General features: G+C 51.6%; 1 protein-coding gene across 5 annotated transcripts in view; it reads right to left on the bottom strand.

The window, feature by feature from the left end:
- ACYP2 (acylphosphatase 2) overlaps positions 1-27563 on the bottom strand; it is a 63811-nt gene that overhangs the window by 23196 nt on the left and 13052 nt on the right. Inside the window, exon 4 of one of the 5 annotated variants that reach the window (XM_039913056.1) lies at positions 13752-13842. The exons of 3 other annotated variants lie outside the window; for them this stretch is intronic. In XM_039913056.1, the coding sequence (XP_039768990.1) occupies positions 13770-13842 (73 nt within the window). In that variant the 3' untranslated portion in view covers positions 13752-13769. Of the gene's footprint in view, positions 1-13751; positions 13843-15860; positions 15953-27563 lie in introns of those variants that run through there. One more of the 5 variants, XM_029072145.2, reaches the window with a different exon arrangement.

Here is a 27563-nt window from a genome sequence, read left to right on the forward strand (position 1 = left end):
CGTCTCATAAAAACAATGGCAGATAAATAGAATCAGGGCGATGTACATCGCATTAAACAAAATAAATGACGAAGATATATACAGTCGAGCGGACGAGTACGGTGCCGAGGGGGGGGGGGACGGGAGACGGGGAGGAGGAGAGGGAAAGGGGGGAGAAGAGGGTTTAGCTGAGGGGAGGTGAAGGGGGGGTGGAGGGAGCGGAGGGAAAAAGGGGGAAGCTCAGTGTGGGAAGGCCTCTCGGAGGAGGTGAGCCGTAAGCAGGGATTTGAAGAGGGGAAGAGAATCAGATTGACGGAGGCGAGGAGGGAGGGCGTTCCGGGACCGCGGGAGGACGCGGCCCGGGGGTCGACGGCGGGACGGGCGAGACCGAGGGCCGGCGAGGAGGCGGGCGGCGGAGGAGCGGAGCGTGCGGGGCGGGCGGCGGAAAGAGACGAGGGAGGAGAGGTAGGAAGGGGCGAGGGGATGGACGGCCTTGAAGCCTAGAGTGAGGCCACGGGTTCTAATCCCATCTCCGCCACTCGTCTGCCGCGTGAGCCCGGGCAAGCCGCTTCACTTCGCTGGACCTCAGTTCCCTCACCTGTAAAATGGGGATCGAGGCTTTGAGCCCCACGTGGCACAGGGACTGTGTCCGACTCCTTTGGCTTACATCCTCCCCAGTGCTTAGTACAGCGCGTGGCACCTAGGGAGCACTTGACACATGCCATAATAAATACGATCAAATACGACCGATATAATTTTGTTTCTCCTCTAGTTGTTTTCGCTGTCCTCGTAGAGTCTTTCTGACTGACAACCATCCAACTGGGGAAGAGAGCTCTCCAAGGGTATCATTCTATTTATCGACACCAAACAGTATCCTGCATTCTAGTTCCAGAAGGAGCCGGGAAATTACCATTTGTGATTAATGAGAACGAGATCATCGCTCGAATGCTCCAACAACGGGCAGATGGAAATCTACCAAAGGAGAGAGCCTTTTCGGCCTATCTTGTAGTCGTGATTACAGGCTCCAACTCTCGTTCGTCTCGCTTTGGCACGAGAGACCCAAACCTCCAGACGATTGACAAATCAGAGCGCGGAATGTGAACAGGGTGAACGGCAGGGAGTTGGGCTGTCAGAGAACTTTCAAAGGCAGAGCCACCCCTCTTCGGGAAGCCACGTCGGATAAGAAGGGAAGAGACGGATTCGAACCAAAGCTCGATTCAGACAGAGAAGCAGTGTGGCCTAGTGGACAGAGTAGAGTCCTGGAAGGCAGAAGGACCTGGGTTCTAATCCGGGCTCCGCCACGGGCCATTCACTTAACTTCCCTGGGCCTCAGTTTCCTCATCTGTAAAAGGGGGACTGAGACTTCGAGCCACTCACGATTACCCCAAGCTGGATGAAAAATCCCAGGACTCTAGGTTTTCATTAATTCATTCGTTCAGTAATATTTATCGAGCGCTTACTATGTGCAGAGCACTGTACTAAGCGTTTGGAATGGACAAATCGGTAACAGATAGAGACGGTCCCTGCCCTTCGACGGGCTCACGGTCTAATCGGGTTTTAAAAGGTTTTAAAAGTGACACTCCTTGGCATAATGAAAAGAAAAACACAACCACCCAACAGGTGTTTCTGCCTCGATTAGCTCTGCTAGGCAATCGTATTTGTCCCTAAGTTGGGGAATGCAGCCTGTCACAAAGGAAGGACAATTCTTTTTTTAAAAAGGGGGCAATTTCCCTGCTTCTTCTATCTGTTTTCATCTTCTGCTGAAACAGGATACTGAAACAGACAAGAAATCGGCCTTCTGAGTAGTTCTCTTGGGAAGGCGAAACTCCCGAACACTCCAATCTGATCTGGAAGATGGGGCTTGTAAAAATCTAAGGCAGGAAAACAAGTAAGCCAAGCCTTACTGGGAAGTATGGGGAAACGGCCACGTTAACAAACGGTGATTTGAAAGACTGAATTCAATTCAGCAGAATTGGAAGAAAAAAAAAATCAGACTCTCTCTTTAGCATGAAGTAACCAGATAATTGAAACTGAAAGTGGCATTTCGGTGCTTAAATAATCTAGTTCATTGTCTCAATTCTCTTTCATTTCTCTACTGGATCCCAGCGATGAGAGATGAAAAATACGCGCTCTGATTTGAAGGACCTTGGTTCGGCTCTGATTGATCATTCTTTTTCTAAAGATAGCCAAAAGAGATGATGAGGCTTGCAGTATTTGCTTTTACCCTGCTGCTCTGGCCTAACCTCCTGCTTGTCCGGATATTGCCAGTTCTACCGGAGCTGTTCAACTGTTAAATGACCCGATCATTTGTTAATCTCAAAGTTTAATTCCACACCAAGACAGGTGATAATAAGAGGGAGAAAAAAAATAGAACAGGTGTACCTCATTTTATACTGGGATTCTATTGAGGATAGTCAATATTCTCAATATATTATTAACTATCTATTCATGTCAGTCAGTCAGTCGTATTTATTGGGCGCTTCCTGTATGCAGAACACTACGCTAAGCGCTGGGAAGAGTACAATGGAACACCACAGACGCATTCCCTCCCCACAGCGAGCTGCTTGTCTCCCCCACTAGACCGGAAGTTCACTTTGGGTAGGGAAAGTATGAACCTACCGTGTTGCACAGTACTCTCCCAAGTGCTTAGAACAGTGCTCCGCACAGCGCTCAGTAAATATCACCGATCGCTCGACCGGAGGGTCGACGAATAGCGTCTCTGTGCCGAGGGAACCTAGTCTTACAGAGCAAAAGGAGGGTTGGATTCCCCACGAGGGTCGGGTAACGCTCTTCGCAGAAGCAAAGCATGTGATTCCAAAAGTGAGCACACAGTCGAGGCAGAGGGTCAGGGGATAAATACGAGAACCGGGTTTCAAATACGTCGGGAAGGATTTCCGAAGATGATGATGGTAAAAGACTGTTGAGCTCCCGGAGCAAAGGGGTTGAGTTCACGGATCCAAGACTGTAAGCTCCCTCTAGATCGGAAGCTGGTTGTGAGCAGGGAACGTGTCTTTTATACTCTCCCAGGCGCTTAGCACAGTGCTCTGCACACAATAAGCATTAAATAAATGAATAATTACTCATTCAATCGCATTTATTGGGCGCTTACTGTGTGCAGAGCACTGGACTAAGCGCTTGGAATGTACAATTTGTTGTGTTCCACTCTTTTGCGTCGATTATTTGATTCATTTTGGTTGACAGAGTTGCTTTATGTTTCTGCATTGATTTTTTACGGTGTTTGTTAGGCGCTTACTATATGTCAAAACTGTTCTAAGCATTGGGGTGGATACAAGTGAATTCGGTTGGACACAGTCCCTGTCCCACCTGGGACTCACAGTCTAACTAGAAGGGAGAACAGGAGGACCGAGGCCCGGACAAGTGAAGTGACTTGCCCGAGGTCATAAAGCAAGCAATTGGCAGAGCCAGGATTAGAACCCAGGTCCTCTGACCCGCAGGCCCGGGCTCTTCCCACTAAGGCGATGCTGCTTTGTGCCCTCATGGCCCCTGATCCACCTTTTTTCCGGGCGATCAGGAGTTTAAAAAATCATTATTTTGACTATTATTATATTGCAGACCGCGCACTGGCCGAGTCCCCTGTAAGATTAGAGCATTACGAACAACAGCAAAGACGGCCCATAAAATGGAATGCGGAGTTTCGTGTTGGCTTTCTGGAACCAAAATTGTTTCATTTTTGTATATACAAAGTATTTGGGGATGGGAAGAGTAATTGAGTGTTGAAAACGTGGAAATGCCTTTTACGAAGAGAACGAAAGATAAGGTTCAAGATTAATCCGCTGCCTTTATAACATGAGGCAGACTTCATCTGCTAGACCGCATACGCTCTTGTTTACAATCCACGAGATTTATAAGTATTACCCAGGGTGGTTTTAAATGATGTTTGTTATAAATGGGCCGGGCTCCTCTGTTCCCTGAATGTGACCGGGAAAGAATGAAATAACGAGGGCACGAATTAAATATAAATGTGGACCAAGAACCCACTACTCAATCCAAAATAGTTTTATCAAGATATCTGGGAAATACAAAATTGGATTTGCCTCTTCGTAAAACAGTACGGCAACAAAGGCATTCCTACTTGCCCAGCTCGCAAGACAGGCTTAAAATATCAACAGGCTGGCTATAATAGGATCTCCTCATGTGTTTTATTACTATTCTCAAATAATAAGTATCATTTCTATTATAGAAAATTATATTAATAAATATAAAGACAGAATTATAATTGCGGTATTTGTTAAGCGCTCACTATGTGCCAGGCACTGTACTAAGCGTTGGGGTGGATACAAGCAAATCGAGTTAGATCTATAGTCCCTGCCCCACGGTATCAATCCCCATTCTGCAGATGAGGAAACAGAGGCCCGGAGAAGTGTAAAGTGACTTGCCCAAGGTCACACAGCAGGAGGGATTCGAACGCACGACCTCGGACTCCCCAGCCCGGGCTCCTCCCACTAAACCACGCTGCTTCTCTACTTCTGAAGCCTCTCCCTGTCTAAGACCCCTTAGTAAAGTACGTCGTCGCAGTCCCAGATCACCAAAGGTCAGCGGAGGCAATAGGGAGGAACTAGGAAACGCCGAGAGGCGGTCAATCCATCGTATTTTCCGACCGATCGTATTTATGGAGCGCTTACTGTGTGCAGAGCACCGTACCGAGCAGTTGGGCGAGTTCAATGTAGCAATACAACAGAGGGGCAGACACGTTCTCTGCCCACGAGGCACACGTTAGATGGGGAGACGGACGTTAAAAGAAACCACAGATAGGGGAGAGCACAATATCGCAGAGTTGATAGACGCTTTCCCCGCCCAAGGCGAGCTTACAGTCTAGAGGTAGGAGACATCAGGAAAAATTTTAAAAAATTACAGATAGACCCTCCTTTCCTCTTCTCCCACCCCCTTCCGCGTCGCCCTGACTCGCTCCCTTTATTCATTCCCTCCTCCGGCCCCACACCACTTACATGAACATCCGCCATTTATTTATTTCTATTAATGTCTGTCTCCCCCTCTAGCCTGTAAGCTCGTTGTTTATTGTTATTTCGCACTCTCCCAAGCATTCATTCATTCAACGGTATTTATTGAGCGCTTCCTATGTGCAGAGCACTGTACTAAGCGCTTGGAATGGACAGTTCGGCATCAGATAGAGACAATCCCTGCCCACTGACGGGCTCACAGTCTAGTCGGGGGAGACAGGCGGACAGAAACAACTTAATAGCAATAAATAGAATCACTCAGTCCAGTGCTCTGCACACCGGAAGCGTTCAGTAAATATGATCGAATAAACGGCAGTACGGCTGGAGGCGGACCGGCGGGTAGTTATTCATTCAATAAATGCGACTGAATGAACGAAGGAAGCGTTGTGGAGCTGGGGGGGCGGTGGTGGTGGAAGAAGGGGATAAATCCAAGTGCAAGCGATACGACCCCCGCAGGTCCAGCGCTTAGAACAGTGCTCGGCACATAGCAAGCGCTTAAGAAATACCATCATTATAGGAAGGTCGGTGGCTGTGTGGCCGGGGGCTGGGGTGGGTGGAAACGAGTTGTTCGGGAGAAGAACGGCAGATAGAGAAGGGAGCCGGGCGGGTGTGGAAGGGATTAGGTCACTGTCTAGAAATCCTCAGAAATAAAGCCAGGCAACGACAAGACGGGGAAGGCAGGGTAACCGGCTAGCATCTGTGAGGTCCGGTTAGTGCCGGGAGAAGGGAGACGTGCAACGTCGAGGCTCCGTGAAGATTCCCAAGAGGGGACGGAAGCAGTCAACACCCAACGATCGATCGCAGACGGGAGCCGTCTGACGACAGGCGTCACAAGGGAGCCACCGGAATCGGGAAGTCGTTGCTCGTGTTCCCTCGAGGAGGCCGTCGCCGATCCCCGTCGAAGATTCGGTGTATACTAAGCATCCTCCGGGCGCTACATAGCGAAAACTGCCCTTCCCAAACGGGGAAGAGAGCAAGTCCGGATGATTTGAATACGAGAAAGGAAAACTAAAGGCAAAGGGTATCTAGCATAATAATAATACGAATGTTGGTATTTGTTCAGCGACTGCTACGTGCAGAGCACTGTTCTAAGCGCTGGGGTAGATACAGGGTCATCAGGTTGGCCCACGTGAGGCTCACGGTCTTATTCCCCATTTTACAGATGAGGGAACTGAGGCCCAGAGAAGTGAAGTGACTTGCCCACGGTCACGCGGCTGCCAGGTGGCGGAGCCGGAATTCGAACCCACGACCTCTGACTCCCAAGCCCGGGCTCTTTCCACTGAGCCCCGCCGCTGTGCAAAAAGTGGATATCTGGCGTGAGACTTTCGAGCACTTCGAAGAAGGACGAGCAGAGCATCGGTCGTAAACTCCTCGAAAGAACGTGGGGTTCGCTTCCTTTCCGCTTTCCCGGGAACGTAGTACAGCGCTTCGCCCTCAACAGACGCTCAATAAACACCAGGGACTGTAAACTCCTTGACGGCAGGGATGCGCTCTACCGATTCTAATGCGTCGTGCCCTCCCAGGTGCTCAGGACAGTGCTCCGCTCAATAAATACGAATGCTTCCTGGGAGAGGCAGGGCCGCGGCCAGATTTTAAAACCAGGGAAAACCGTGGTCTCCACATCCGAAGGAGGAGAAAATCTCTCCGAGGAGGAAGAGCGGCAGAGACGACAAAGGGCACGTGGAGGATCGCGGCGTCAGTTTTCTTCCTCGAGAGCCAACTGCGTGGTGAGAGACGGTCTTTCTAAAATCCCTCTCTTTTTCTCTAGCAACCCAGTATGGATCGCTTGTCCGTGAATTGACTTATTCATTCGATCGTAGTTATTGAACGCTTACTGTGTGCAGAACACCGTACTAAGGCGTTGGGAAAGTACAACACGACAATAAGCAGGCATGTTCCCTGCCCGCAATGAGCTTGTTGATAATAATAATGATGACGCTGGTATGTGTTAAGCGCTTACTATGTGCCAAACACTGTTCTAAGCGCTGGGGGAGAAACAGGGTCATCGGGTTGCCCCACGTGGGGCTCACACTCTTCATCCCCATTTTCCAGATGAGGTAACTGAGGCACAGAGAAGTTAAGTGGCCTGCCTAAGGTCACATAACGGACGCGTTGTGGAGCTGGGATTAAAACCCATATCCTCTGACTCCCAAACCCAGGCTCTCTCCACCAAGCCACACCCCTTCTCACGCAGCTTAGAGCCGGGGAGACAGACATTAATATAAATAAATGACAGATATGGACACAGAGTAGAGAAGCAGCGTGGCTCAGTGGAAAGAGCCCGGGCTCGGGAGTCCGAGGTCATGGGTTCGGATCCCGGCTCTGCCTCTCGTCAGTTGTGTGATGTGGGCAAGTCACTTCACTTCTCTGGGCCTCAGTTGCCTCATCTGGAAAATGGGGATTGACTGTGAGCCTCACGAGGGACAACCCGATCTCCCCCCGGCGCTTAGAACAGTGCTCTGCCCATAGTAAGCGCTTAACAAATACCGACATTATTATAAAGTGCCGTGGGGGTGGGAGGGAGGATGAACAAAGGGAGCAGGTCAGGGTGACGCCGAAGGGAGGGGGAGAAGAGGAGAGGGGGCTTAGTCAGGGAAGGCTCCTTGGAGGAGACGGGCCTTCAGCAAGGCTTTGAAGCGGAGGGAGAGTCATTGCCCGTCGGATTTGAGGGGGGAGGGCGTTCCGGGCCAGAGGCGGCACGTGGGCGAGGGGTCCGTGGTGACGAGATGGATGAGATCGAGGAAGGGTGAGAAGGTTGGCATTAGAGGAGCAAAATCACCGGAGCTGGGGAGGGGCTAGTCCAACGTGGACTCTCCGTGTGTGTGTCCGAGCGTGTCTCCGCGTGGGCGCTTGGACGGAACGATCCAAACGCAGCTTTTCCAAATCTGTCCTCATCTCCGCCGAGCATGACTGAGCTTTACAGGAATCTCCGGTTTTATTGGGTATTTTATGAATGAGCCCCAACTTTTGCCGCATGCTATTACAACATCCGTAATGCTCTTGACCTTCACGGCTATAGAATTCCTTTGGTAGTAGAGAAATGCAGATCTGCGGCACTTAACGTTTCCAATGACCCACACCCACATACCACGATCATCTTTAATTCTAACTCTAATTTGATTTGCTCAATCTCGGACCACAGGTATAAGCTGCACTTCTATTGCCCGGGCTTACCTTGAGCACATTCAGCCAGAGAAAAGCCACCCTTGCCAGTCCGTTCCATTGCCTCTCCACCCGAGAAGGTGCTCTGCTTCTGCAGCGCCAAGACTCTCAGGTAAATCCACCTGAAGGGGAAACCCTTAGCGCTGGCTCTTGAAACCGCTCCATAAAGTTCTCGCGCCTCACGAGCCTCAAACCTATCTACCTTCCCCCTTAGGACAAATTTTGCAAACGGCGCAAATGGCTTTTTCTCTGAGAGTTCATTTACAGCGTGTCTGCTTCTTTGCAGGTAATGTGATATCACTGCAATCCTACAATCCAAGCGTTTACGGCGCTCGGCACGTAGTGAGCACACCGTCGTCATTATTTACCCTCTCCCGCCTCGATTACTCTATCAGCCTCCTTTCTGACCTCCCGGCCTCCCGTCTCTCCCCGCTCCAGTCCACGCTTCACTCTGCTGCCCGGACCGTTTCAGTTCGGTCCGCGTTTCCCCACTCCTCGAGAATCTCCAGGGTTGCCCATCCACTTCGGCGTCAAACAGAAACCACCGGCTTTAAAGCCCTCAATCCCCTCGCCCCCTCCTACCTCACCTCGCTACTCTCCCACCGCCATCCAGCCCGCAAACTCTGCTCAACTGATGCCAACCTACTCGCTGTACCTCGATCTCGTCTATCCCGCTGCCAATCTCACGCCCGCGTCCTGCCTCCGGCCGGGAACTCCCTCCCTCTTTTTCTCTGGCTCGCCCCACCTTCAACACGTTATTCAGAGAACATCTCCTCCAAGGGGCCTTCTAATACTACTAATGATAATGTCGGTATTTGTCAAGCGCTTACTGTGTGCGGAGCACCGTTCTAAGCGCTGGGGTAGACGCAGGGGAATCGGGTTGTCCCACGTGGGGCTCCCGGTCTTCATCCCCATTTTCCAGAGGAGGTCACTGAGGCCCAGAGAAGCGAAGTGACTTGCCCACAGTCACACAGCTGACAAGTGGCAGGGCGGGGATGCGAACCCATGACCTCTGACTCCCAAGCCCGGGCTCCTTCCACTGAGCCACGCTGCTAAGCGTTCATTTCCTCTTCTCCCACTCCCTTCTGTGTCAGGCTTGCACCTGGATCTGCCCCTTTATTCACCCCCGTCCTCAGCCCCACGGCAAAGCAGCGCGGCTCAGTGGAAAGGGCCCGGGCTTCGGAGTCGGAGATCATGGGTTCGACTCCCGGCTCTGCCACCTGTCAGCCGTGTGACCGTGGGCGAGTCGCTTCGCTTCTCTGGGCCTCAGTGACCTCATCTGGAAAACGGGGATGAACTGCGAGCCTCACGTGGGACAACCCGATGACCCTGTATCTACCCCAGCGCTTAGTACGGTGCTCTGCACCTAGTAGGCGCTTAACGAATTCCAATATTATTATTATTATCCATCATGTATTTATTTCTATTCACGTCTGTCCCCCGTCCTAGACTGCAAGCTTGTTGTGGGCGGGGAAAGTGTCCGTCGACTCTCTTATACTGTCCTCTCCCAAGCCTTTACACAGCGCTCTGCACAAGGTGAGCGCTCCACATATATGATCGATTGACTGCGCCTTTGTTTTCTGTTGCACTCTCCTTAGTTCTTAGCACAGTGCATTACGCTCAGAAGGGGCCCCGTGGCAGAATTACTGATCATCAACCAATCATCTTTACTGTGTTTAATGTGTGCGGTCAATTGTATTTATTGAGCTCTTACTGTGTGCAGAGCACTCTACTAAGCGCTTAGGAGAGTGCAGTAAGCAGACACATTCGCTGTCTACAACAGTCAAGAGGAAAAGCTCCGTACTAAGGGCTTGGGAGAGTCCAATACAACAGAGTCGGTAGACACTTCCCATTATTCCTATTATTCCTATTACTTGTCTTGCGCCGTCAAGCCGTTTCCGACCCACGGCGACAGCACGGACCCGTCTCTCCCAGAACGCCCCCGCTCTCCTTGATCCCGCCTCGGTCACGAAGCAGCGTAGCGCGGCTCAGTGGCAAGAGCCCGGGCTTTGGAGTCGGAGGTCATGGGTTCGAATCCCGGCTCGGCCACTTGTCAGCTGTGTGACTTTGGGCGAGTCGCTTAACTTCCCGGTGCCCCAGTGACCTCATCTGGAAAATGGGGATGAAGACCGTGAGCCCCACGTGGGACAACCCGATTCCCCCGTGTCTACCCCAGCGCTCAGAACGGTGCTCGGCACATAGTAAGCGCTTAACAGATACCAACATTATTATTATTATTATTATTATGAAGCTAAATCCCAATACGAAAGCAATTGAAGAAGACATCGTGAACTCCGAAAGAGTTAAAAGGCTCTGATCTGTTCCTCCTCAGGAAACAGCACGGCCTAGTGAAAAGAGGCCCTCTGATGCTGGTTTCTCATCCCGGCCCCGCCACGCGTCTGCTGTGTGACCTTGGGCAGGTCACTTCACTTCTCTGGGCCTGGTAAAACGGGGACTAAGACTGCGAGGCCCACGTGGAAAGCCGACTGCGTCCAACCTGATTATCCCGTACTTACGGAGCGCTTACTCCGTGCCAGGCACTGTGCTAAATGACCGGGTGGTTACAAGCAGATCGGGTTGGACAGAGTCCCTGTCCCACGTGGGGCTCACTGTCTCAATCCCCATTTTACAGATGAGGTAACCGAGGCACAGTGAAGTGACTGGCAATCGTTCTGGTAGTGGGTCCGTGGACATCAGCTGTGTGACTTTCTAACTTCTCCGTGCCTCGGTTACCTCTACTGTGAAATGGGGTTGGAGACTGTGAGCCCCACGTGGGACAACCTGATCACCTTGTATCCCCCCCGCGCTTAGAACAGTGCTTTGGGCATAGTGAGCGCTTAACAGATACCACCGTTATTTCCTGGTACAAATCCGGAAGCGGTTCGGGTCTCCGGCCTCGACCCTCTCCCGGGCCGCCGCTGCCCGGCACGGGGGAGTTTCGACGCGTGGCCTTTCCGGGAACGGACCGGCCGGGCCTCCGCCTGACTCTCCCTCTCGTAGCCGAGACTGGTGGAGGACCGGAAACCCCTCCTATTACTATCAACAGTCGAAGCAGCTGACGGATATTCTCCGCTCCTCTGCCTCCTTTGAGAGCAAGAGGGTGAACGGTAACGTTACACGGTCCCTTGGCTCCTGAAAACGTGACGGGCTTAAAATGTTTCGGGCAGGTACGGTATTTAGTAAATGTTCAATAGATGGTATCAATTCCTTTCGTTTCAGTGCGGCATCTAAGTACCCCAGGGCTTTATCCATATGAAGCTAACTAACCGTGCACGTTTCCCTCTGAAGGGATCAAAATTCCTCCTTGTTTACACTGTTGCGGCGGTAGTTGGCAGAGTGTTTTTATTGCACCTAATCTCTTTTTAATTTGATGGGATCCTGTTGAGACAAGCATGTGCTCTGGATAAATGCCACTTGAATTCTCCCCTCTTTTTCTTATGAGCCACAGTTTTCTTTCCCCTTGGCGGGGGCGGTGGGGGAAGATTGGATGGGAGAGAGGAGGGGTGCGGGTGGCCCATTTCCCATTTCGGGGCCAATCTCTGGTTCTTCTCTAGAGCATCCTCTGCCCCTCCTGGCAGCCCGCTCGGGGGATCGAGAAGCAGCGTGGCTTGGTGGACAGAGTACGGGCCTGGGAGCCACGAGGTCACGGGTTCTAATCTCGGCTCCGTCACTTGTCTGCTGTGTGGCCTCGGGCCAGTCGCTTCACTGGGCCTCAGTTACCTCATCTGTAAAACGGGAGCCCCACGTGGGACAGTGACTCTGTCCGACCCGATCTGCTTGTATCCGCCCGGTCATTTGGCACAGTGCCTGGCACATAGTAAGCGCTCCGAAAGTATGAGATAATCACATTGGACAGTCTGCTTTCCACGTGGGGCTCGCCGTCTTCATCCCCATTTTACAGATGAGGGAACTGAGGCCCGGAGAAATGAAGCGGTCACACAGCAGACGCGTGGCGGGGCCGGGACGAGAACCCGGAGTCAGAGGGTCTCTTTTCACTAGGCCGTGCTGTTTCCTGAGGGGAAGCAGATCGGAGCCTTTTAACTCTTTTAGAGTTCACCATGTCTTTTTTAATCGCTTTCATATTGGGATTTAATAATAGTAATAATAATGTTGGTATCTGTTAGGCGCTTACTATGTGCCGAGCCCCGTTCTAAGCGCTGGGGTAGATACAGGGTAATCGGGTTGTCCCACGTGAGGCTCACGGTCTTAATCCCCGTTTTCCAGATGAGGTAACTGAGGCACAGAGAAGTGAAGTGACTTCCCCGCGGTCACACAGCTGACAGGTGGCGGAGGCGGGATTCGAACCCATGACCTCTGGCTCCCAAGCCCGGGCCCTTTCCACTGAGCTACGCTGCTTCTCTTCATAAACTTCCTATAAAGCGTATTTAACGACAAAGCCTTACCCCTAAAACAGTAAACAGCAGAGTAGATTTAGCTTCACGACCTTAACACTCTTCCTGAAGCCAGTTTTGTTTCGGTGAATTGGAGTACGGGTAAAAAGCTGCGCTGAGGCCTTGTTAACCCAGCGCTTAGAACAGTGTTTCGCACGCGGTAAGCGCTTACCAAATACCCCTACTATTAACTCCTCTAAGGGCCCCGTTGGAGGGACCCTTCGGCACAGTGACCGAACGCCGCGTAAACGCGATCGCGTTGTTTAAACGTACTAGGCCTCGGAGTCAGTGGGAAAGTCGGAGTCAAAGGCCGACGGGAGGGAAAACGAAACCACACGTAACTCGCGGAACGGAGGTTCGCGACCGAATTGATAACATTCCAACTTCAAAAAAACTATAAATTCTCAGTCTTCGCCACGAAACCGGTCTTATATTTTTCTTGTGGAATGGTGCAATTAGGCAGTCGTAAAGACCCTTGGCTCTCACCGGTAACCCGAGCTGCGATGAAGTCATGAATTTTAGCAGCTCAGAGGATTAGAACTGACCTCTCTCTCCACTCTCCCGACTCCATCCCTTTCCTCAAGCTGTTTTCCCCCTATCTTGGAACTGCCCTCCCTTACCCTCCTCCCCAGATCTGACAGATCACGGCTCCTCCCATCTGCCCAGCTCTCCTGAAACCTTAACTCCTCCAACACGCCTTCCCAATCAATTCCCAGCTCATAACGATCAATCGATCCGTCATATTTACTGAGCGTTTTCTCCGTGTGCGGAGCACTACACGAAGCGCTCGGGAAAGTACAATATACCTGAGTTGGTAGATACGTTCCCTGCCTACAACGAGCTCGGAGTCTAGAATAATAATAATGTTGGTATCCGTTAAGCGCTTACTATGTGCCGAGCACTGTTCTAAGCGCTGGGGTAGAGACAAGGGAATCGGGTCGTCCCACGTGGGGCTCACGGTCTTCATCCCCATTTGACAGATGAGGCAACTGAGGCCCAGAGAAGCGAAGTGACTTGCCCAAAGTCACACAGCTGACGAGTGGCAGAGCTGGGATTCGAACCCATGATCTCTGACTCCAAAGCCCATGCTCTTTCCACTGAGCCACGCTGCTTCTCTAAAGGTAATCGGGGTAGACGTACAGTCCCTGTCCCACATGGGGCTCACAGTCTAAGGAGAAGGGAGAACAGGAGAACCGAGGCACAGAGAAATGAAGCGACTTGCCCAAGCTCACGCGGCCCACAGGTAGCGGAGTCGGGATCAGAACCCAGGTTCTTCTGACTCCCATACTTTATCCACGAGACCACGCCGCTCTGTTTCACGGCAACGGAGTCTGGGAAGAAACAAGCCCATGGTGATAAAATAGCATGATTCCGCATGCTTCGCCAGAGCCTCCCCCCAAAAATCCTAATTCTAATCATTCTAATCATAAAAACAACTCTCCCAGTGGCCCACCGGCTAGAGCCCTGGCCCGGGAGTCGGAAGGACCTGCGTTCTAATCCCAGCTCCACCACAGGTCACTTCGCTTCTCGGTGCCTCAGTTACTCACCTGTAAAATGGGGATTAAGACTGTGAGCCCCATGTGGGACACGGACCGTGTCCAAAATGATTACCTCGTATCTACCGCAGCGCTCAGAACAGTGCCCGGCACATAGCGAGCGCTTAACACATACCATAAAAAAAAAGAAGACACACCCATCATCTCATCTTTCCTCAGACTCTCTGGGAAGGAGGAAGGGACCGCTATTAGCGGCCCATCGTCCCCCCACTTGTAAAAAGGGGACCCCAGAGACATCCAGACGACGGAGGCAGGTCGCTCACGGTCTCGGGACCCCTCGTTCACCCATCAGCGTGGGGCGGGGCCGAAATCCGGGCCTCCCTCTGTAAAAACTCCAAGCTGAGCCCGGGTTGGATGACACAATCCCCACCTCGTTCATTCGGTAGTATTCATTGAGCGCTCACTATGTGCAGAGCACTGGACTGAGCGCTCGGAATGGACAAACGGGTAACAGACAGAGACGGTCCCTGCCCTCTGACGGTCTCACGGTCTAATCGGGGGAGACGGACGGACGAGAACGATGGCGATGAATAGAGTCGAGGGGATGGACGTCTCATTAAAACAATGGCAGATAAATAGAATCGAGGCGATGTACATCTCATTAACAAAATAAATAGGGTGATGAAGATATATACAGTCGAGCGGAGGAGCACGGTGCCGAGGGGAGGGGAAGGGAGACGGGGAGGAGCGGAGGGAAAGGGGGGAGAAGAGGGTTTAGCTGCGGGGAGGCGAAGGGGAGTGGAGGGAGAAGGGGAGTTCGGCATGGGAAGGCCTCTTGGAGGAGGCGCTCTCTGAAGGTCGCTTGTCACCGATTTATATTTCATCTTCCCTCCAGGGAAAAGATTAAACTTTGAAATCGGTCCCGTGGTCCCGGAAAGCCCATTACTGAGGGGAGCAGGCTTTTCTGGCACCGGTTAACCCGCCTGCTTTCTCCTTTGAGCTGGCCATGGGCGAGCAGGCGACCGTGCTGTTCTGGGGGCTTTATTAGGGTATTTGTTAAAGCGCTTCCTGCGTGCCAGGCACCGTTCTAGGCGCTGGGGTGGACACAATGTAATCGGGTTGGACGCGGTCCCCGTCCCACGGGGGGGCTCGCAGTCGTAATCCCCAGTTTCCAGATGAGATGACTGAGGCCCAGAGAAGTGAACGGTATTTGTCAAGTGCTTACTAGGTGCCAGGTACTTTACTAAGCGCCGGCGTGGATAAGAGCAAATCGGGTCGGACACAGTCCGCCTGGGGCTCCCCATTTTACAGACGGCCCCGAGAAGTGAAGTGACTTGCCCTGCACACGGCGCTCTGCCCACAGTCCGCGCTCAATAAATACGACTGAAAAACTGCGATTGAATGGACGTGCCCGAGGCCACGCAGCAGACGAGCGGGGGAGCCGGGACTAGAACCCAGGTCCTTCTGACTCCCAGGCCCCGGCTCTACCCGCAAGGTCACGCTCTTCTCCGTCGTGGGGCCGGGGAGTCGGGTGGAGCTTCCCGGGCCGGGAGGAGATGACCGCAACCCCGGTCGTTTGGTCCACTTGAGTTTCCCGGCGGTCTCGGAACGCTCCGGCTCCAGACGCCACCGACGGGCGGGTCCGTGTGCGTTCTCCGGAGTGGAGACGGCCGGGAGGAGGAAGAGCGACGGTGGCGTTATCCCTTACTTGGACAGGACTCCGTGTTCCACCCTTCCGGGGATCGAGCTCGCTCCCCCGGGCCGGCGTTCGCCTCCCCTCTCTCAGGTTTCGCTTGGACGAGTGGCCCGGGCCCCGACCGCGGGACCTTCGCGTGGCGCCTCCGGGTGGCCGAGGGTCACGGGAGGTGGGGTCGCCGCGTCCTAAGCGGCTTCTCCGGCAGGCCCGAGTATTTTCATCGACGCCGTTTTACCCGAGGAGCGTGGCCTAGTGGAAAGAGCCCGTTTTAATCCCTCCTCTGCCACTTAACCGCTTGGCTGACTTGGGGCGAGTCGCTTCCCGCCTCTGAGCCTCAGTTTCCTCACCTTTCAAATGGGGTTGCGATACTTCTTTCCGTTTTACGTTGAGCGCTTACTACGTGCCAGGCACTGAACTGAGCGATGAGGTGGACACCAGATCATCGGGTCGGGCGCAGTCCGCGTCCCACAGGGGACTCGCTGCCTTACAAACCATTTTACAGACGGGGTAACCGAGGCACAGAGAAACAAGTGACTTGCCCAAGGTCACACAGCAGATGAGCGGCAGAGCCGGGAGCAGAACCCAGATCCCGGAGCAGGATCCCTGGGGATAATTATTTTGGACTCTGTGGGAGGGACGAAAATAGCATCTCGCCCAGAAAATTCCGACCCACAAAATACCGTTTGGCCGCAAGTAGCGAGATATTTCTGGTGAAAGGGCGGGAGGGGAGTGTTTGTGTGCGTGTCCAAAATATTTGGAAAACTGAGGCTGAGGTTTGTTCTCTGGGTCTGAAATAACCAGCCGATTTTCTAGGATACTCCCAGTCGACATTTCCGGTGGCATCGTGTTAAAGACAACCCCACGGAACGCCTCTTTTAAATTACCGAGCAGCAAATTAGCTCTGGAATTAATGAAGCACCGGTTAAAAGGACACCAGAAATGAATCAGAACTCGAGCTCTTTGGGGAAATTTTTGTGGCGGGGGCTAGCTGGTCCCCCGATGATTTTTTCACTTTCCTGCACTTCCTGGTTCTGATCAGAACAACAGGTCCGAGTGCCAAGATCCTGCAGATCAGGCTTCTTCCCACAGCATTCCGGGGACCGTTCGGAAACAGGAAACGCCGTAAGGAAATCTGTTCTTTGGAGATTTCTAATAGAATGTCGTAGCACCAAGTCATTTGGGCAGTTTAGGCTTAAGATAAGCAATGGAAATTCTGGGTTCACAGCCAAACCAAATCTCTGAATCGTCTGAGACTCACCTTTTTTTAAAGAAAAAAAAAAATCCTACGTGCCAAGCACTGTTTTAAACACTGGGGTAGATACAAGCTTAACAGGTTGGACACGGTCCCTGTCCCACCTAGGACTCACAGTCTTAATTCCCATTTTACAGAGGAGGTAACTGAGGCACAGAGAAGTGAGGTGACAAGGTCAAGGGGCCGAGCGGGATTCATTCATTCATTTACTCCACAGTATTTATTGAGCGCTTACCATGTGCAGAGCACTGTACTAGGCGCTCGGAATGGACAATCCGGCAACAGATAGAGACAATCCCCGCCCACTGACGGGCTCACAGGCTAATCGGGGGAGACGGACGGCAGAGCAAAACAGAACGAAACGAAAACAAGACAACGTTGTCACGACGAATAGAATCAAGGGGACGTACACCTCATTATCAAAATAAATAGGGTAATAAATACTACATACAAATGAGCACAGTGCCGAGGGGAGGGGAAGGGGGGAAGGGGAGGAGCAGAGAGTGGGGTGGGGAGGGGATTAGAACTCAGGTCCTCTGCCTCGCGGGCCGGTGCTCCTTCCGGTAGGCCGGGCTGCTTCTCCCGGATCTTTGTATTCCCCGGCAGGAAGTCGGGCCCTGTGGGGGAAGCGGTAGCTCCTGCTGGCCAAGGGCGCGTGGCTCAGTGGGTCCTCTCAGATCATCTCCTAGCCTTGAGGAGGGGGCCGCACACCCCCAAACTGCCCAGCAGCTCCCACAGTAAAATCCAGTCCTGGATCACAGTCAATCATATTTACTGAGCGCTCACTGTGTGCAGAGCACCGTACTAAACGCTTGGGCGAGTACAAGAGAACAGTAAACGGACACATTCCCTGTCCCCAGTCAGCTTACCATCTAGAGGGGGAGACAGACGTTGATATGAATTACTGTCTGGGGGGAGACAGACATTAACAATCTCTGTACCTCCATCGTTTTTACCTCACGCCGACCTCTTGCCCACTTGCTGGCTCTGGCCTGGACACTTCATATCCTCCGACCGCTGCTCTCCCCCATTTTTAAAGCGCTTTTTAAATCACACTTCCTCTAAGAGGCCTTTTCCGACTAAGCCCTGATTTTTCTTACCCGCTTCCCCCCTCTGTGTCTCCTGTGCATGTAGATCTGCCCTTGATATTCACCCCACCCTCAGCCCCGCCCCGCTACAGTGCCCGGCGCGTAGCGAGCGCTTTAACGGCTACCGGAATTATTAATGTCATTATTACGTACGCATCCTTACGCTCCGAGATACGATTTAATGCCCGTCTCCCCCTCTGAACTGGAAGCCCTTTGTGGGTAAGGATCACACCTGCCAAGTCTACTAATAAATGAATAAATAACGATGGTATTTGTTAAGCGCTTACGACGTCCCAAGCCCTGTTCTAAGCGCCTGGGGGGGATGCAAGGTGATCGGGTTGTCCCACGTGGGGCTCACAGTCTCCAGCCCCACTTTCCAGATGAGGTGACTGAGGCAAAGAGAAGTGAAGTGACCTGCCCAAAGTCACACGGCTGACAAGTGGCGGAGCGGGGATTTGAACCCAGGTCCTCTGACTCCCAAGCCCGGGCTCTTGCCACTGAGCCACGCCGCTTCTCTAATAAGCTTCTCTTACTACTCTTTCTTCTCTTACTACTACTTACAAGGAAAATGATAATAATAATTATCGCATTCGTTAAGTGCTTACTGTGTGCCAGGCACTGCTCTACGCGTTGGGGTGGACACAAACAAATCCCATTTCACAGATGAGGGAACTGAGGCACAGAGAAGTGAAGTGGCTTGCCCAAGGTCACATAGCAGGCACATGGTGGAGCCGGAATTAGAACCCAGGTCCTTCTGATTCTCAGACCCGGGCTCTAAACAGCAGAAGCAGCGTGGCTCGGTGGAACGAGCACGGGCTTGGGAGTCCGAGGTCATCGGTTCGAATCCCGGCTCTGCCACCTGTCAGCTGTGTGACTGTGGGCAAGTCGCTTCACTTCTCTGGGCCTCAGTGACCTCATCTGTAAAATGGGGATTAACCGTGAGCCTCACCTGGGACAACCTGACTGCCCTGTTTTATTATATGGTATTGGTTGGGCCCTTCCCCCGTGCCAGACGCCGTACTAAGCGCGGGGTAGATAAAAGATCACCGGGTCGGAGACGATCCCCGTTTCCCTCGGGAAGCTGAGCGGACGGTGGGAGGCGACGGAGGGTCGGAGGTGCAGCCGGTGAGCGAACCTACCCACCTTTAGCCCGTTTTCCTTTCAGAACGTCAGTGCGGTCGGGGGTTGGGCTTCGCAGGAAATCTGCGAGGTGCCCTTGGAGAGGAGCCAGACGTCTTTTTTTTGGGAAGCGTATTTCCGCGTAAGTGATAGCGTGGATTTCCTTAGCTCATCGTAGAGAACCAGAAGCCAGACACCAGCCCAGAGGACACTCCGTGCCCTCCGGCTCATCTGAATAATCGTTCACATGGCCATTTTTGAAAGCCCCTTTGAATCTCTCCCTCTTTTTATTTATAAGATTTGCATCTGCTTATCTTCAGCCTTTCTAAAATACCACTGACCTCGGTCTTCCTGACTGTTAAAAGGAATTTCGGTAGAGGTTGAGCAGGCGGATCTCTGGGAAGGGCATGAGGATTGAGAGGCGGATGTGTGGCAAGGTAGCCTGGGGAAAGAGGAAGGTCCTGGGAGTCCGGAATCAATCAGTCAGTCAGTGGTATTTATTGAGCCGTTACTGTGCTAAGCGCTTGGGAAAGTGCAGTACCGTAGCCTATTCAATAGGAGAAACGGCGTGGCCTAGTGGTTATTAATAATCATAATAATAATGTTGGTATTTGTTAAGCGCTCATTATGTGCAGAGCACTGTTCTAAGCGCTTGGGAGAGAACGGTACGTGTCCGAAACGTGGGTCCTGGTAACGGCCTCGGCACCGATCCTCATTTCTGGGCTGGGCTGGAATGGGCTGGGGGTCAGCTTAGCTCACCCCTGACCCACGGGCCGTCCAAGACCCGGGCCTTGGGGGTGAGGGGCGAGCTCTCTGAGGGCAGAGAACGGGTCTGGGAGTCAGAGGAACCGGGTTCTAATCTCGGCTCGGCCAGTTGGCCGCCGTGGGACCTGGGGCGAGTCACTTCATTTCTCTGGGCTTCATTCACCTCATCTGTGAGATGAGGGTGAAGACTGTGAGCCCCATGTAGGACAGGGACCGTGGCTCACCCCATTATCCTCTATTTACCCCAGTGCTCAGTACAGTGCTTGGCACATAGTAAGCGCTTAACAAATACTATTATTATTATTATTATTATCATCACCGAGCAGTCTGAGCACTGACCGGGGGAAGGCTGGGGAGAGCGACTCTCGTGAGGCTTTCCGGGGAAGGCTGACACGCATTCATTCATTCATTCGATCGTATTTATTGAGCGCCTGCTGTGTGCCAAGCGCTGAATTAATCACTTGGGAGACTACGACGTAACAACAAGTGGACGCATTCCCTGCCCACAGCGAGTTGACCACCCTCCCCTTCCCACCCGGGATATCGACTGCGGGGACGTGGATTCCGGCCCGGGGCTCTATAAAAACGCAATTTTTGTTCTTTCGGCATCTGTTCGGCGCTTACTGTGTGCCAGACACCGTTCGGGGCACGGGAGTAGATAGAACGAAACAGGATGGACAAAATCCAGGCCCCACGTGGGACTCTGTCTTAATCCCCATTTTACTGATGAAGTAACTGAGGCACAGAGAAGTGAAGTGACTTACCCAAGATCAGTCAGCAGACCAGGGACGGAGCTGGGATCAGAACCCGGGTCCTTTGGACTCCCAGGCCCGGGCTCTATTCGCTAGGCCGTGCTGTTTCCCAGAGCTTAGCACTTTACCCTGCACAGAGTAAGTGCTTAATCAACCTCGGTGGGCAAGGAAATGTGTCCGTATATTATTATATTTTACTCTCCCACGCACTCAGTACAGTAAGCGTTCAATAAATTCGATCGACTGACTCACCGACTTCTAATACTTCTCCCGGGGAAGGCGCGTTTCTTAATAAGTTGGATCTCCATCGATTAGTGGATGATTAGCGGGGGACAATTTGGGATGGTCATTTCACTGGTTTAGAAGACGTGTCCCAGAACTGTGGCATATATCAAAGGAAGTGGCATTGTTTCTCCGAGAGTTTCTTTTCTCTCCCAAAGGTGGGTCGTTATCTGTATGGTGACGAAATCTATGCGGATGCTTTTTCAACCCCAAAAATTTCGATAAGGAGCTTAATGGCGCTCTAGAATCGTGCAGATTCTTTAAACCTTTTTCCTAGCAGGATAGACTTCGGCAGGAAATGGATTCCCCTTAAATAAACAAAACCCTATATCATGCACTTCAGAAGTATTCGCCATTAATCCGGCGGCGATTCCTCCATATTCTAAGAAAAACAGCAAACTTTCTGACTTTCTGGGTGGTACCAATACAAAAGCCAACAAACATGCTTAACTTGGTTCTTAAGAAATGATGAAGTACAGCTGCAAAAATCATTTACAGCTAGAAGATGGAGGCGCTAGCCAGAAATTCCTTTTATCCATCTTGCCCTCGTTCATTTCTCCAAGAACCCACGACAGCCCACCGGATTATTCTATCTTTAGCCGGCCGCACCCAACTCTTGATCGGAACTCCCGGCGAGCTCTTGGTCTTCTGGGAGGATAGTTCCCTTCTGAGATTATTTGTTGTTTTCTCAACATTTTTCCCAAAGAAAATTCAAGCAGTCTTCCGGTAAGACTTAAGATTTTTGGGGGGGCGATTTTTGTGTACCTCATCGACATAAGCTTTTTGGGCAGATGATGAACCGTTTTTTTTTTCAAATGACATTTCCGATGCAGAACAGAAACTGGCAGGGATTTTCAAACAGCGATTTCTACTTCGGTGTTGTCGTCGTACGAGAAACCGCACCAGACGGTCTCGACTTCGATCCGTCGTCCTTCTCCGTCCGATTCAAAACCTGAATCGCGATCGGCAGATTCTCTTATGCGTAAATTCAGTTACCGGGGCGCTGAGAAGTTCATTTTGTCCTTCCGCATCTGAGACGCATTTGGAACCGAGATTATTCTTTCTGGGCCTCCCGCTGTTCTAGACGAAACTAATTTCCTGCCCCGAGGAGGCCCGATTCCCGAAGACACGTGATGCCGAAGTAGCGCAAGGTCTCAGAGAGACTAAACTCTAAGTGGGGAGGGAATGTTCATTAACGTTTCCGCGAACAGACTTAGGAAAATTATAAAGACCTCCGAACGCAGTGTGGAAAGAGCCTGGGCCTGGGAGTCAAGAGGAACTGGATTCTAAGCGCTTGGGAGAGTACAATATCACAGAGTTGAGAGGTTCTCTGCACACAATGAGCTTAAACTAAATTCCCAGGGGAATGGCTGTCAAGAGGGAGAGGCTATCAATTAAGTCAACCGATTAATATTCATTCATTCAATAGTATTTACTGAGCGCTTACTATGTGCAGAGCACTGTACTAAGCGCTTGGAATGAACAAGTCGGCAACAGATAGAGACGGTCCCCGCCGTTTGACGGGCTTGTTTCTTGAGCATCAACTGGGTGCTGAGCACTGTACTGAGCACTCGGGAGAGTACAGGAGCAGCGTGCAGCTTGAGAAGCAGCGTGGCTCAGTGGAAAGAGCCCGGGCTTGGGAGTCCGAAGTCATGGGTTCGAATCCCGGCTCTGCCACCTGTCAGCTGTGTGACGGTGGGCAAGTCACTTCACTTCTCTGGGTCTCAGTGACCTCATCTGTAAAATGGGGACTAACTGTGAGCCTCCCGTGGGACAACCTGATGACCCTGTATCTCCCCCAGCGCTTAGAACGGTGTTCCGCACATTGTAAGCGCTTAATAAATACCAACATTACAGTATGCGTCGGCCGTATGTTCCCGGGAGCCTGTTGTGGGCAAGTGTGTTGCCTGTCAACCGACCCTGTGAAGCAGCGTGGCTCAGTGGCAAGAGCCCGGGCTTGGGAGTCAGAGGTCGTGGGCGCTAATCCCACCTCTGCCACTTGTCTGCTGTGTGCTCTTGGGCAAGTCACTTCCCTTCTCCGCGCCTCAGCTCATCTGTAAGATGGGGATTAATAATAATAACGTTGGTATTTGTTAAGCGCTTACTGTGCACTGTTCTAAGCGCTGGGGTAGATACAGGGTCATCAGGTTGTCCCACGTGAGGCTCACGGTCTTCATCCCCATTCTGCAGATGAGGTAACTGAGGCACAGAGAAGTTAAGTGACTTGCAAGACTGTGAGCCCCCCGTGGGACAACCTGATTACCTTGAATTTACCCCAGCGCTTACAACAGTGCTTGGCACACAGTAAGCGCTTAACAAATACCAACATTATTATTATTGTACTTTCCCAGGAGCTTAGTACAGTGCTCTGCAAACAGCGCTCGATAAATACCGCTGATAGATTTACCTCGATTTTTCATACCAAAAATGAATTTCAACCCTAACACTATAGCAGGTAAAACTTCCTTTAGGAGTAGGGGATGAATCTGTAGCTCCTTACTATGATGTTTAGCAGCGTGGCTCAAGTGGAAAGAGCCCGGGCTTGGGAGTCAGAGGTCACGGGTTCGAATCCCGGCTCCGCTACTTGTCAGCTGTGTGACTGTGGGCAAATCACTTAACTTCTCTGTGCCTCGGTGACCTCCTCTGTAAAATGGGGATGAAAACCGTGAGTCTCACGAGGGACGACCTGATGACCCTGTATCTCCCCCAGCGCTTAGAACAGTGCTCCGCACCTAGTAAGCGCTTAACAAATACCAACATTATTATTATCATTGTTACGTTTAAAGCATTCAATCCCTTTGCCCCCTCCTACTCCCCCTTGCTATTCTCCTACTACAGCCCGGCCCGCACGCTTCGCTCCTCACCTTCTCACCTCCCGCCAACCTTCTCACTGTACCTCGATCTCGTCGATCTCGCCACCGACCTCCTACCCCCCCGGCCCGCCTCAGGCCTGGAACGCCGTCCCTCTTCACAGTAAGCGCTTAACAAATACCAACATTATTATTATTATTATATCCGACAGACGATTTCTCTCCCCGCCTTCAAAGCCTTATAAAAGGCCCATCTCCTCCAAGAGGCCTTCCCCATCTAATCCCTCCTTTCCTCTTCCCCCACTCCCTTCTGCCTCGCCTTGCTCCCTTTATTCATCCCCCATCCCGGCCCCTCAGCCCTTACGTCCTTATCTGTAATTTTATTTATATTCACGTCTATCTCCCCCTCTGGGCCGTAGGCTTGCTGGGGGCAGGGAATGTGTCTGTTAGATCGTTATAGCGTACTCTCCCAAGCGCTCCGTACAGTGCTCTGCCCACAGCAAGCGCTCAATAAATACGGTCGACTGACTTCAGAGCCCAAAAAGCAAGCTATCAAACATAACGCAAGAGCACTGGAGAGGGAGCAAGGGTGTACAACGGCATTCCCCACTTTTCAACCACAAAAGATGATTCGATTTCCGGGCAGAGATATCCGGGATGAATCTCTGTGGGAGGGACGACGCCCTTCCCAGGAAAACAGAATTATCAGAGCAATGCCGAAGCCCCAGAGAAATGAAAGTGCGCTGAAAATGCTCAAGAGGAATTCTCACGTCTGTCTCGCCCTGTAGACTGTAAGCCTGTTAATAATGTTGGTATTTGTTAAGAGCTTCATACGTGCAGAGCACTGTTCTAAGCGCTGGGGGAGATACAGGGTCATCGGGTTGTCCCACGTGAGGCTCCCAGTCTTCATCCCCATTTTACAGATGAGGTACCTGAGGTACAGAGAAATGAAGCGACTTGCCCACGGTCACACAGCTGACAGGTGGCAGAGCCGGGATTCGAACCCATGACCTCCGACTCCCAAGCCCGGGCTCCTTCTTATTGTGGGCAGGGAACGCGTCTACCCACTCCGTTGCACTGTCCTCTCCGAAGCGCTTAGATATAATCGGGGAATCCTTCCCTCGATCACGCGGCGGTATCTGCTGAGTCCTTACTCTGGGCAGAGCACTGTACTAAGCGCTTAGGAGAGACCAACACAACCGAACGAGCAGAAACATCCCGGCCCACAGCGAATCTAGAGTTCCCTGAAAACTTCTACCGCTGAGCAGAGAACCTTCGATTCCGAAGTTTGCGGTCGACTTTTATGCAATCGTCAGCTCCTCTAGACGGCAGGCTTGTTGTGAGCGGGGAACCTCCTCTGTTATACTGTGCTCTCCCAAGTGTTTACTACAGTGCTCTGCACCGTAAGCGCTCAATAAATACGGCCGACTGATCTAGTACCGTATCTCGATCGATTTCCGTGAAAGAACCCATCGACTTCTGTGCGGCCTGAATGGAGCATGGAGTTTCCCGTGTATTTCTTCACTTGCCAAGAAGCTTATACACGGAGAACAGAGGGAGCCTGACAGTCACTCGGAGAGGGTGGGAGGCGGGTGGAAAACGTGACGTGTTACCGTGACGGCTCGTCTTCAATATGTTCTAAAACGGTAGACCGTAAAACGCCTTCCGGGTTACCTTTCGGTCAGAAAGGGGTTTCGCCCGAAGGAGACTGAAACGCAAATTTCCAATAGGTGCTAAATGATACGTCACGATGGATCATCTTTCACTTTTCCACCATTTCCTTAGGGAAGACTGAGTGATGGATTAAAATCGATAGATGGGCAAGTGAGACGTCAATAATCGCAAAAGGAAAAGATTAGAAGCGGGCTTCTATTGAGTTAGATGAGCTTTCTTCAGACTAGCTTCTCATCTGACAGATATATTTTCCACATCGGGTTAGGTTTGGAGATTGACCTTTCTCTCATCAGGAATGCCTTATTAGAAAAATATCTGATACACCTTAACGTGCATTTCACTCATCTATTCAATCGTATTTATTGAGCGCTTACTGTGTGCACAGCGCTGTACTAAGCGCTTGGGGAAGGACAATATGACAATAAACGGTGACATTCCCTGCCCGTAACGAGCTCACGGTGTAGAGTTGGGGAGACAGACATCAATAGGAATAAATAAAATTACAGATGTGCGCATAAGTGCTCTGGGGCTGGGAGAGGGGAAGAGCAAAGGGATAAATAAAATTACAGGTATGGCACAGGGTAAGCACTTAACAAATTCCATCATTATTAATTATTATTATCATTATGTTAAGAGGCGGGGGCGGGGCTGAGGGACTTAGGTGCGGGGCTGTAGGGGAGAAGCGGCGTGGCTCAGTGGCAAGAGCCCGGGCTTGGGAGTCAGAGGCCGTGGGTTCTAATCCCGCCTCCTCCACTTGTCTGCTGTGTGACCCCGGGCAAGTCACTTCACTTCTCTGTGCCTCAGTTACCTCATTTGGAAAATGGGGATGGGGACTGCGAGCCCCACGTGGGACAACCTGACTAGCTGGTATCTACCCCAGAGCTTAGAAGAGTGCTTGGCACATAGTAAGCGTTTAACAAATACTGTAATTATCATTTTCCCGGCTCCTTCTCCCTTCGGCGGCGTCTCCGCACTTCGCTCTGTGTCCTTTGATATTCTCCCCTCCCTCGACCCCTCAGCACTCAAGTACGTCTCTTTCAATCCTATATTATAAATTAACGTACCTGTATTAATATCGGTAGCCCCCTCTAGAGCGAAAGCTCATTGTGGGAAAGGACTGTGCTCACTAATTCTGTTGTACTGTGCTCTCCCAAGTGTTTAGGGCAGTGCACGGTAAGCGCTCAATAAATACCACTGATTGACTGATTGTCTTTGTTCATTCGCTCATATTTATTGAGCGCCAACTGTGTACTAAGCGCTCGGGAGGGTACAATCTGATAACAGACACATTCCTGCCCACACTGAGCTCACCGTCTAGTCTTTTGGAATGCTTACTATGGTTCAAATACTGTACTAAGCACTGGGGGATAGACGTGAGAAAACCGAGTGCGCTAAGGGCCTCGCAGTCTAAGTAGGAAGGAGAAGAGGTGTCGAATCCCCATTTTGCAGAGGAGGGAACTGAGGCTCAGAGAAGTTAAGTGACCCGCTCAAGGTCCCACAGCAGACGGGTGGCGGATCCATGATCAGAACCCAGGTCTTCCGACTCTCAGGCCCGGGCTCTTTCCACCAGGCCGTGCTGCTTCTTTAGGTGTTTCTTCTATCGGTGAATAAGTAGGCGGACGGGTACTGAATTGCAGACTATAGCTTAAATATTTTTATGGTATTTTTTAAGTGCCTATTATGTGCCAGGCACTGTACTAAACCCTTAACAGATACCATACTTATACTGTGAGCCCAATGTGGGACAAGGACTGTGTTCAACCTTGTCTCTGCCCCAGTGCACAGAATGATGCTTGACACAGACTAAACACTTTACAGATACCATTTTAAAAAAATATATCATAACCTTGAGCCACCACAATTCCCCGGTGAACGATCCCGTGTTTTCTCTGATCATTCGACCGAGCAGTGGTATTTAGTGAATGCTTACTGTGTTCCGAGCACTGTACTAGCCCTCCTTTCCTCTTTTCCCACTCCCTTCTGTGTCCCCCCCGACTTGCTCCTTTTATTCATCCCCCCCATCCCAGCCCCACACCACTTATGTCCATAACCGTCATTTAATTTCCTCTAATGTCTGTCTCCCCTTCTAGGCTATAAGTTCGTCGTGGGCAAAGAATG

This window comes from Ornithorhynchus anatinus, chromosome 9, assembly GCF_004115215.2.
Source record: "Ornithorhynchus anatinus isolate Pmale09 chromosome 9, mOrnAna1.pri.v4, whole genome shotgun sequence".
NCBI classification, from domain to species: domain Eukaryota; kingdom Metazoa; phylum Chordata; class Mammalia; order Monotremata; family Ornithorhynchidae; genus Ornithorhynchus; species Ornithorhynchus anatinus.